Source organism: Pristis pectinata, chromosome 4 (genome assembly GCF_009764475.1).
Source record: "Pristis pectinata isolate sPriPec2 chromosome 4, sPriPec2.1.pri, whole genome shotgun sequence".
NCBI lineage: Eukaryota > Metazoa > Chordata > Chondrichthyes > Rhinopristiformes > Pristidae > Pristis > Pristis pectinata.
Genome location: NC_067408.1, coordinates 50,922,666 through 50,935,336, shown reverse-complemented (window position 1 = coordinate 50,935,336; position 12,671 = coordinate 50,922,666). Strand labels below are relative to the sequence as shown.

Sequence of the window (12,671 nt, the reverse complement as noted above, 5' to 3'; positions counted from 1 at the left end):
GTGGATCTGCTGCCTCACAGTTCCAGTGAGCCAGGTTGAATCTTGGCCTCGGGTGCTGTCTGTGTGGAGTCTGTACGTCCTCCTGTGACCATGTAGTTTTTCTTCACATGCTTCTGGTTTCCTCCCACTTCCTAAAGAGACGTGGGTTGGTAGGTTTAATTGGGCACTGTAAATTGCCCCCACTGTAGGTGGGGTGGTAGGAGAATTGGGATGTGGGAAGTGGAGAAGGATATATTTGATGGGTATGTTAAAGAGAATAGGTTACAGGGACACTAGTGAGGCAATAAGCACTGTTATAATACTCTTAGAGCCAGGCATAGACTCTTGGCCCATGACTTCCTTTTGTATCATAAATATGGAAACATGGCAGAAAAACCACAGGAAATGGCAAAACCTCATCCAAGATCACATGAACCTTCCGAGAAGTAACTGGAGGGTAAACTCATAGATGATCTGGGGACACTGACATATACTGTTGACTATCAGTGCTGCTCCCTTTAAGGTTAACCATCTTGCACAGGCCAAAGATCCAATTTTACACAGGTACATAGTTTAGTTCAACACTGCACCATCCACTATCTTCCAGCAAATGATTCAAAATACTTGATGAGAATTTTCCCTTTTTATAGAAATGCACCTCCACAGAGAAAGGGTTTCTTCAGAAGACACACTGGTCGTTCATCTCATAAAGTGCAAGCAAAGAGAATGATTGGGGAAGATATTCCATCATTCTCCTGCTTCTCCATTCAACAAAATTATCATTAATCTTTTACAACACCTTCTCCTACGATCTTTTGATTTCCCAAGAATCCAAAATCTATCAATATCTACCCTTAATATACATAATAACTGACTATCCACAGCCTTCTGGTGTAGAGAACTCCAAAGGTTCATAAACTTTTGAATTTTTGGTCAAGTTTACTAACCTGGAAGCAAATAACATAGTGACAAGCCCCTTAAGATCTTTATCTCCAATTTGACCTCTAATAATTAAGCAAAAATTTCTAATCTGTCAATTTCCCAAAAATTCTATAACTCCTGGAATTATATAGAAAACCAAGGGCATCTGCAAAGGAAGAGGAAAGGAAAAGGACCTGATCAGAAGTTAAGGTCTTTAATCTGTCAGTTGACTGATTTGTAAAGAGCCATATATGATGATCTTAAATGACTACTGGATTTACAATAGTTATTGATTATAAAGTATCCAGTATAGCTGAGATATTTTAGTATATAAACATTAGAACTTCACCTATTCGAAATAATCTTCCCTCCAATGAGTTCTCCATTGGGAAAAATAGATGACTGTATATAATGATTCAATATTCTGGCCAAATGATCAGTGGGAGTAGGTAGTTTGTATTCATATTCTAAGATTTTTCCTATGATATAGAAGGCCTTTTGACTCATTGGGCTTTGCTGGTTCTCAGAATATTCCCATCAATACCATTCCTCACTGATTTCCCACTAACCTAGTCTTTTATCACATGCCCATCAAGTCTCATGCCCCATCCTGATTCTCCTCACACTCATCTATACATGGGGCAATTACAGTGGCCAATTAAAATACCATCTAGCACATCTTTGACATGTGGGAGGAAATGGGTACACAGGGGAAAATCACGTGGTCACAGGAAGAATGCGTAAAATCCACGCAGACAGCTCCCAAGATCGGGATGGAAGTGGGGTTGTTGGGCAGTGCAACACCAGCACCACCAAACACCAAGAATAACAAATACTCACAGGTGATTCAACAAATGCAATTTTGGTCTACAATACCTCAAGAATATTTATTTTCTAAAAACTTATCAATTAAGTTACAGTTATCAGCCTACAGTTCTCTCTTGCTGTTATAAGACTCCTGAATTAACCCCTTATATGATAAAGATGAAACCCTTGATCTCAATCTACTTCATCATGGCCCTTGCGCCTTATCTGTCTATCTGCACTGTACTTTCTCGGTAACTCTAACCACTATATGCTGCATTCTGTTTTTTTCCCTTTTGTATTACATTGATGTTCTTATGCATGGAATGATCTGTCCAGATGGCATGCAAACAAAAGCTTTTCACTGTATCTTGGTTTATGTGACAATAACAAACCAATTGCCAATTACATTATACATTATTTTAAATTTGCCTTTGTCCATTTTTGAATCAACTGATGAAGCATCACTCACCTTGCATTTCTCTTGATGAAGCTCTATTTGTATGTCAGTCAGTTTAGTCCTGAGATCCTCATTAGCAGCCTGTAAGGCAGCTATCAGGGCTTCAGGCTTTTCAGCCTTCCCACGCCCCTTCTTGGACATCTTCAGTTCTTCCCTGTTATACTTGTTAATTCAAGAATAAATTGCCATTTTATTTTAGTGCAAATCCACTAGCACATTCTGTATCACATTCCCTGGCACCCTCCTGCCACCAGCTGGGCTGTGCAAAGCCTGGATCATAGACACCAAAGGAAATGATTCAGTTAAGGTGACATAAATAGAAGGTAATTTATTTATACACATCGAACACAAAACTGATTTTGTCAACGTATCTTGCAAAGGCAGAGGGAAGATAGACATGTGGGGGTAAAAAAGATACATTTTGATTACCAGCTCTTAAAATACTTCCACCATTTCCATCAGGTAATCTTCCAAAGCAGCCCTCTGGAATTCCTTTGAGAAGCTGCCAGGTTGTTGCAACAAATAAGTCCACATCAGTGGAAAAATAGGGAATTAAATTTTACATTGAAACCTTTATATTTGCCTATATGTTTTTGATACTGTGAGCCTTCTGAGTCAATAGAAAAACAATCTGAAAAGAATCAGACATTTCAAAACTATGGGCAATACACCATTAACAATACATCATATAAATATTATTCCAAAAATGTACGGTTTATTTGATGGGGCCAGAGTGAGTACATGAGGCTGGTTTGTTTGAATCTATTCATCTTGCAAATGAGAAACACTTCAGTTATATCTAAATTGGGCACCAGTGGTGTTACTACAAAGTCAATCTTTGTTCTTCATACCTTCATCCATCCATGTCCATCCATTTATCCAATGAAGCAGCAATCATCTGTGAAAATAAATGAGCAAAAATAAATGTTAAGGTTGATTTTCAAATACAGTTAAACAATTGATTTTTTTCTATCTATTTTGAGAATGGCATTACAACATTCATCTCGGTTTAATATTCCAAATTACATGGGCTATTTCTTGTTCTGTACTTAACTACACCACCAATTGACCATCTTTATCCTTTCAGTGACAGCATTCATTCACAGAAGGTGGCATTCCTCAGTTGGGATCAATGAGTTTGGGAGATTGCCTCCTCTCCCTGGAGGTAAATAGTGCGTCAAGTACTTAGTGTGCAATGGTCACACCTCAGTTAACACGAGCTCTCAGTTCTTGTTAGTGCATTGCAAAAAAATGTACAATAGAGAGGCTGTAGTGAGGATGGATAATAATAATCCCTGATGCTAAGAGGTTGAGCTATGAAAAAAATAAAGAAAATTAACCTTTACATTGAAAAAAATGTTTGAATGTAGGAGATTTCATCAAGATTTAAGTGCTTAAGTCACATACAAGAGATTGGGTCGTTATAACTTTCAAAGTATTATATTTGGAATATGATAATGGCCCATCGTTAGTTGACCTAGAACGATGAAATATCTTGAAACACAGATGGGGAAAGCTGGATGCACAAAACGCCAGGACTTGATGAGACAAATAATATTGTTTCAGCCTTACTTTTTATCTGAAAGTTGCATAACAACAATTCAATGGATAAATTAATAGAGCAAGAAACTGGACTGACTATTTCTCTCCCCAGCGCATGGACAAAATTACCAATATGTGTCATTGCCATCCTACTGGAGATCAGCATAGAGGTGAAGAAAAGAGTTTATTTCTGCTCTAAGTCCAGTGCCTCTCACACAAAACATTTTCCCACTCCTGTGTCAGGGAAACACAAAGCTGACACATTTGCACTTCATTCTTTTAATCAAGCACAATGCAACTTTTTTATTAAGATATACAAAATTATATTCTTTCATGAAACTGATGAATAAGCTGGTGAATATCATCAAATGGAAGCCAACAAGTTGACATCAGTTTCAGATATCATTACCCAACTCTATTGCCCTCGAGATGTTATTGGTGAGCTACATTCTTATACCATTTTGTTTTGTGGTGTAAAGGTCATTATTTCCACAGTGCTTTAAGATGGGGAGTCCCAGAATTTTGACCAGAGACAATGAAGGAATTGGGATATGATTTCAAGTCAAGATAGTGTGAAAGATGGAAGGGAATTTGCAGACGGTGCTGTTCCCTTAAATTTACTGTCCTTGACCTTCTAAAAGATCCAGGGTTTGAAAATGAGAGTTCTCAGAAGACCTCATGTAGCTTAACCAGCAAGTTGGTACATACTCCTGTATTCAATTGTTAGGCAATGAGAGCTGGTTCATTTTAATCATAATCAGACAGAGAGACTGGGATTAAAATATTAGGCTGGTAATCGAGAGGCCAGGGCTAACAATCCAGAGGCACGAATTCAAATTCCATCATGGCAGCAGAGGAATTTAAATTCATTAGATGGAATAATCTGGAGATGGAATCAGACATTGTTAGGTAGGTAGAATGATGCGGGAAGGAAATGTGGTCCAAAGCTTATGTCAGGATCAAGTATGTCATCAAGGTTGCCTGCAGCCTACTATGTCTATGCCTACCATACTTGACCTTTAGCATTCTTGTCCATCCAGTAGCGGCAGACATTCATTTGAAATGGCTTTGCTTCTCATATCTTCTCTGCTATCTCTGGTCTCCCTGGCATCCATCCATGGATCCCTCCTATTTCTCATCAATATGAAGCCACTCTGCAACATCAGCTGAAAGAAATCTCTCAATTTAAGGAGTCCCCCCCCCACCATGCTTCTTCTCTTCTTCCCTTTCCTAGCTTCTTGTTTTCTACCTTTTTTTTCCTTGGTCTCCTTACCTTTGACACCTCCCCAGGTGGATCTGCTCTCCCCTCCTCCCCCGCACCTGCCTATCACTATCTCTTACCTGCATCTACCTATCACCACCTTGCGCCCACCTCACCTCCCCTCTTTTGTCCACCTATCACTGCTCTGATTTTCCCTCCTATATATTGGCCTTCCCCCTTTTCCTATTTTCAGTCCTGAAGAAGGGTCCTGACCCAAAATGTTGACCGCCTGCCTTTCTTCATGGATGCTGCCTGGCCTGCTGAGTTCCTCCAGCATCATCATGTTTTTCATCTTTCCCTCAGCTGAGAGAAAAGCCTTGGTTTCCTTGCACTGGTGGATGAAAGCCAGCTCCAGTACATACTGGTCTGAATGTTATCCAAATATATATTAGGAAAACCAAAGCCCTTGTTTTCAGCCTGTGCCACAGCTCTGTTCTCAGTCTACCATCTTTCTCCCCATAACCAAAGCTGGCTGCTTGCAACCTTGTTATCAGATGCGACCCCAACAAGAGCAATGGACAATATATCCACACCATTACAATAAGGACCTGCTTCCACCCATGCTGCTCAACTCTGCCCCTTCCTCAGCTCACTTTCTATCATCTTCACCTCTAAACTTGATAGCCTTCATTGTTCAACTCTCCATAAGAACAAGGTTCACAAAAATGATGTTGCCTATGTCCTAATTCACACCCAGTTCTGTCCCCCACCCCCACAATCTCTGTGTTTACTGATTTACACACAGCTTCCTGCACTTCATAGCTTTTACATAGAACATTACAGTACAGTACAGGCCCTTCGGCCCACAATGTTGTGCCGACATTTTATCCTGCTCCAATATCTATCTAACCCTTCCCTCTCACGTAGCCACCCATTTCTCTATCATTCATGTGTCTATCTAAGAGTCTCTTAAATGTCCCTAATGTATCCGCCCTCACAACTTCTGCAGGCCCCTTTGTTTGTTTATTCTCTCTATAACTGCCCTCATTAATCCATCAACCAGCTTTGTAAAAATATCACTGCAGCACTTTACCCACATCCTTCGACATATTCCATTCATCTTATCCATCCTTTCCTACCTTCCCTATCTTTCTTCCTGCCAAAATGCATCAGTCCACACTAACACTGAATTTCATCTGTCACAAGTCTGCCCAATACACCAGCCTATGTCCTTCTGAGGTCTAACTACCAAGCTCCTCACTGTTAAACACACTTCTAATATTTTGTGGCATCCGCTCATGGCAAAATTCTATATTGCGTTCCAAGGAGCATGGCCAACCCCTGAAATACACAGCTGTCTATCTTCCTCCAATCTGAAAAACAACCATTCACCATAACGCTCGACTTTCTGTTCTTAACCATACTGTTATTGCCCCTTTTATTCAATGAACTTCACTTTTGCTAATCAGCCTTTTACGTGGGACTTTATCGAGCATCTGCTAAAGATCTATTTCATTGACATATACCTTATGACCTTCAATGAGCCTCTTTGTTACCTTGTCGATAAAATGCATCAGGTGGTCCAAAAACAACTGGCCTTTTTACAGATCTGTGTGGGCTCTCCTTTATAGAAATTCAGATTTCTTCAAGTGACTCTTACTTTTACACATTTTTAAATTGTAATAACTTCCTCACCGAGGTTAAAATGACTGCCATGTAGTTGTTGGGCATGTCCATACACCTCTTTTAGAGCAAGCACATTTAACACTCTCCAGCCTTCTGGGACCACCCCTGTATCTAGGGAGGATTGGGAAACTATGGCCACTGTTTCTGTAATTTCCAATTCTATCCCCTCACCATCTTGGAATGCATCACATCCAGACCAGGCAACACCTTCTTTGAGCAGATCCACTATCTACACTACCTCCTTTTTCACAGAGACACTGGCAGCAGCTTCCTATCAAGGGCGGCACAGTGGTGCAGCTGGTAGAGCTGCTGTCTCATAGTTCAAGTGACCCGGGTTCAATCCTGACCTCAGGTGCTGTCTGTGTGGTGTTTGTATGTTTTCCTTGTGGCCGCGTGGGTTTCCGCTGGGTGCTCCAGTTTCCTCCCACATCTCAAAAATGTGTGGGTTAGTACTATAATTGTCCACTATAATTGTCCACTATAAATTGCCCCTTGTGTGTAGGTGAGTGGTAGAATCTGGAGCGAGTTGAGGGGAATAAAATGGATTAGGGTAGGTTTAGTGTAAAAAATGGGTGCTTGATGGTCAGCAAGGGGCCTGTTTCTGTGTTGTATCTCTCCATGATCCCTTAGCAACAATATATACAAAGCATTCATTAAGATGGTCAGCAGCAAGTTCTCCTTCCATCCATAGGTTACTCCATCCTCCCTCTTACCACTTGCCTCCCACTTATTTGCCTGTAAAGAGTTTATAGTATGTTGCTTTCATCTTCGCTGCTAGTCTGTTCTCATATTCACTGGCAGCACAGTGGTGCAGCAGTTAGTGCTGTTGCCTCACAGCTCCAGGGATGCAAGCTTGACCCAATCCTCAGGGGTTAATTGTGTGGAGTTTCCACGTTCTCTCCGAGACCATGTGAGCTTTTGCCGGGTACTCTTGGTTTCCTCCCACATCCCAAAGGTGTGCTGCTAAGTTAATTGGCTGCCATAAATTACCCATTACAGAAGGTAAGTGGCAAAACAACCAAATAGATGTTGAAGGAAGGACAAGTAAGGGAGAATAGGTTGAAGTGATAAAGGAGACAGGATTGATGGGACTACTCTACTGGGAGTAGGCATGAACCTGATGGGCTGAATGGCCTCCTTTGTTGTAATAAGAAAAAATTCTTAGTCATCCGGTAAATTAGCAACTACTTAGAAATCTAAATTAAGGCAGTGTCTAAATTAAGGCAGTGTCTAAATAATGGCTGGTCGTTAAAATGCTAATTTAGTTAAAAATTTATCTATCTTCTGACCAATATATATTTTGTGGAAATGCACACAAAATGTCATTTCTTCTCCTAGTTGTCCCCAAGAATGGTTAAGGGAGTGTAGGTGTATAGAGGGGTGTGAACATCATCCAGAGAAGTCAGTTTTGCATTACATTCTCAGAAGCCATGGATATACAGTACAATAACATTCAAGTTAATGAAAGCTGCTGATTCACTCACAAGCAATTTTAAAAGTGCCTTGATAGCTATTGCTCAGAATCCAAGCAAAGCAGATTTAATCATGGAGAAGCAGAGCAACAGTGAACTCATGGGACTTCTTCAGCTACAATAACAGGTTATAATTGTGCATGGATATCCAGCTGGAATTATTCAATGGAGAGAAGAAACCCTGTAAAGTTCAAGGTTCAACATGTATTTCAAAGTACTTACACCACATCATCTAAATGAGCACAGAATAATGTGACAGGTCTGTGCTGGTACAACAGTTTGATATCTGATGCGATTTCCCTCTACAAAACATGAGAGTCCTCAGAGTTTTTTTTTCCAGTATTCACAGAATAAATCATCCCCAAGCAGTGGCCCTGAGATAGCACTAAACCTATAAGTTCCAGGAACAATGATTTATTAAAGATATGCCTCATTTTACAGTGAGGTAAGCGGATTCCTCAGAAAACAGGCAAATCCATGCAAATTAGCAATTAATGGAATGTACAAAATCTATCACAAAAGCTTGCATTTCAGTTAGGAGTTTCCCTATCTAAAGAACAATGGCCTGATTGTCCTCAGAAATGCCTGAAACTTTGCATGAAACTGTCAGTATTTTCCTCCATAACTAGATGATTGGGACTCCCACCGGGCAGTGCAAGTTTTGAACTTCTTGGCAAGTTCTCAGTAGTGTTTGCCCAGCTGCGTTTTCAATGTCAGATTCCTTATGGAATCCGGATGCCAAAGGGAAACTTCCTGCACTTTCTCAGCAATCGTACTGGGAGATTTGCTCTCCAAACTTGTACCAGCTTAGACCTGATGCAGGATCACAAATCCCATTAATTTCAATGGGAAAGAACAGCTGCAAAGGAAAGAAGTAATGTTAAATTATGTTTTTTTTTAATTAATGCATTAACTCAAGTTAAAATATCTTTTTGTGTCTTTTTTGAATAAATTTAAGCTTTTTTTTAAACAGCATGATTAAATATCTGTGGAAGGGCCTATTTAAGCCTACTCAATACAAGTGTGAGACTAACGTATACTAGAGCACTGAATGTGGTTACTCACCATTCTCAGGCAATCCTTATACTCTAGCTTATGATAAGTATGAGCTTGTCCAGTGCACCATGTTAATGTGTGCTTCCAAAAAGAAATTGTAACAAAACCCCTAAGATGAGATCCTTAAGAGTACACAGCTGGTATCTTTTTCCCAGGGTTGAAATGTCTAGTACTGGAGGATATGCATTTAAGGCGAGAGGAGGTAAATTTAAAGGAAATATGCAGGGCAAGGTAGTATTTTTTTACACACATAGAGAGTGGTGGGTGCCTGGAATGTGCTGCCAGGGTTGGTAGTGGAGGCAAATACAATAGAGGCGCTTACGAGGCTCTTAGATAGCACATGAATGTGCAGAGAATGGAAGGATATGGATTTGTGTAGGCAGAAGGGATGAGTTTAGTTAAGTGTTTAAATTGCTAATTTACTTAGTTTGGCACAACATCGTGGGCCAAAGGGCCTGTTCCAAGCTGAACTATGTTCTATGAATCAATGATGAACAAGTCGTTCTTCACAGTAATGTCACAGACTGCAGCAATGAAGTCCAACCTGAAATTTTCTCTGCTCTACTCACAATATATGAGCTTTTATCATCCTTGCTTCTGTGATCTGGAAATCCTAGTTCAGATTTCCTAAATCTTTAAAGACTTTTGGAAAACAGATTTGTTTCTTTGAGCTTGCAGCCATTTCTTCTCCCTGCTCAGGTTTCACCAGCCAATTGAAACCTCTTGTGACACTTGGCTGGGCTGAAGTTACTATATAAATTCGGAGAGTTACTGTTGTGCTGCACATCTGTACCTCAAACCCAATGGATCTGCGCTGTTACAATTGGATTTCTGAAATATTTTGGCTCATAATATCTGCTCTGACCACAAAAAATAACTATCCTTTTATGGAATCCATTCCAGATATCCAGTCCCTGTGTTTATTTAATGCTGAGGGAGATTAGTAATTAAGACACGTGGGTATCAGATGGGTATGGGAGAGGGCAGGAAAATAGCCTGAAGAACATCAGATTATCCATGATCTTATTGAATAGCAGAATAGGCTCAAGGGGTCAAATAGCTGATTTGTGTTCCTACTTCTTATGGACTTATTTAATTCATTGAAGAAAATCTTCTATAAATAGTTCCTAATCCCCATGGTGATCCCTACCATCTTCTCTAAACAGATAACTTCAACCTCAAGTTCATAGAGTCATGCAGAACAGAAACAGGCCCTTCAGCCCAACTGGTCCATGCTGACCAAGACGCCCCATCCAAGTTAATCCCATTTGCCAGTGTTTGGCCCATAACCTTCTAAACCTTTCCAATCCACGTACCTGTCCAACAGTCTTTTAAAAGAAAAACTTTCTTTTGTACCTGCCTCAACCACTTCCTCTGGCAGCTCATTCCACATACATACCACCCTATTTGTGAAAAAGTTGCCCCTCAAGTTCCTATTAAATCTTTTCCATCTCACCTTAAACCTATGCCCTTCTAGTTCTTGATTCCCCAACTCAGGGAAAAAGACTGAGTGCATTCACCCTGTCTATGTCCTTTATGATTTTATACACCTCTATAAGATCATCTCTCAGTCTCCTACGCTCCAAGGAATAACGTCCTCACCTGTCCAACTTCTCCCTTTCACTCAGTCCCTCAAATCCTGGCAACATCCTTGTAAATCTTTTCTGCACTCTTCCCATTTAATAGCATCTTTCCTGCAGCAGGGTGACCAAAACTGAACACAATACTCCAAGTGCAGCCTCACCTGCGTCCTGTACAACTGCACCATGACCTCCCAACTTTTATACTCATTGCCCTGACTTATGCAGGCCAGCGTGCCAAAAGCCTTCTTCACCACCCTGTTTACCTCTGACTTCACTTTCAGGGAACCATGTACTTGTACTCCAAGGTACCTCTGTTCTGCATTACTCCCCAGGGCCTTGTTATTCACTGAGAAAGTCCTACCTGGATTTGACTTTCCAAAATGCACTTATCCGAATTGAACTTCATTTGCTACTCTTCAGCCCATTTACTCAGCTGATCAAGATCCCCCTGTAATTTTTGATAATCTTCTTCATTGTCCACTATACCACCTATTTTAGTGTTGTCTGCACACTTGCTAGCTATGCCTTGTACATTCTTATCCAAATCATTGATATAGATGACAAACAACAATGGGCCCAGTACCAACCACTGCAGCACACCATTAGTCACAGGCCTCTATTCTGAGAAACAACTTTCAACCATCACCCTCTGCTTTCTACCATCAAGCCAATTGTGTGTCCAGTTAGCCAGGTCTCCCTAGATTCCATGTGATCTAACCCTCCAGAGCAGCTTACCATGTGGAACTTTATCAAAGGCCTTATTGAAGTCCATATAAACAATGTCTACCACCCTGCCCTCATCAACTTTCTTGGTCACATCATCAAAAAACTCAATCAAGTTTCTAAGACATGATCTCCCACACACAAAGCTATGCTGATTATCCTAATAAACCCCTACCTTTCCAGATGTACGTATATCTTATCCCTCAGAATCCTCTTCAGTAACAACCAACCACAAATGTTAGATTTACTGGTCCATAGTTCCCAGGTCTTTCTTTGCCACCCTTCTTATACAAAGGCACCACATTTGCTACCCTCCAGTCTACTGGCACCTCACCCATGGCTAAGATGATGTCAGGGCTCCCTCAATTTCTTCTCTAGCCTCCCAGTCTTCTTGGAGATTTGTCGACTTTCATACCTTTTAAGATATCCAGCACCACCTCTACTGTAATGCAGATTATCCTCAAGACCTTCCCATTTACTTTTCCTAGTTCCGAAGTCCTCATGTATTTCTCCACAGTAAAAACAGAGGAGAAATATTAATTAAAGACCTTGCCATTTCCTGCAGCTCAACACAAAGGTGACCCCTTTGGTCTTTGAGCGTCCCTATTCTCTCTCTCTCTCTAGTTGCTCTTTTTCCCTTAATATACTCATAAATTCTCTTTGGATTCTCCAATCTTCCCTGCCAAAGCGATAACGTGCCCCTGTTTTAACCTCTGATTTCCTTCTTGACTACAATCCTGCATCCCCTATACTCCTACAGGAATTTTCTTGATCCTAGCTACCTGTATCTGACCCATGCCTCCTTTTTCCTAGCCAGGGCTCCAATATCTCATCACCCTTCACTCTAACAGGAACACACAGACCTTGAGCACTCACTATCTCACCTTTAAAAGCCTCCCACTTGCCTGTAGTCACTTTGACCAAAAACAACCTACTCCAATCAACATTTGCAGGCCCCAGTCTCATACCGTCAAAATTCGCCTTGCCCCAGTTTAGAACTTGAACCTGTGGGCCAGTTCTGTCCCTTTCCATAACTAGTTTAAAACTAATAGAACTGTGGTCACTGGTTTCAAAGTTCTCCTCCATTGTCACCTCAGTCACCTGCCCCACCCTATTACACAAGAGTAGGTCGAGCTTTGCCCTCTCCCTAGTAGGGCCCTCCATATATTGCCCAAGGAAACTTTCCTGAATGCACTTAACAAATTCTAACCCATCTAAGCCTTTAACAGTATGGCAGTCCCAGT

General features: G+C 40.8%; 1 protein-coding gene across 1 annotated transcript in view; it reads right to left on the bottom strand.

Annotated features, from left to right (window-relative positions):
- The window catches only part of LOC127569745 (janus kinase and microtubule-interacting protein 2-like), a 190,559-nt gene that overhangs the window by 86,867 nt on the left and 91,021 nt on the right, over positions 1–12,671 (bottom strand). The window contains 2 exon segments of the mRNA XM_052014582.1: positions 2,177–2,434; positions 3,016–3,062. Of these exon segments, the coding sequence (XP_051870542.1) occupies positions 2,177–2,305 (129 nt within the window). The 5' untranslated portion in view covers positions 2,306–2,434; positions 3,016–3,062.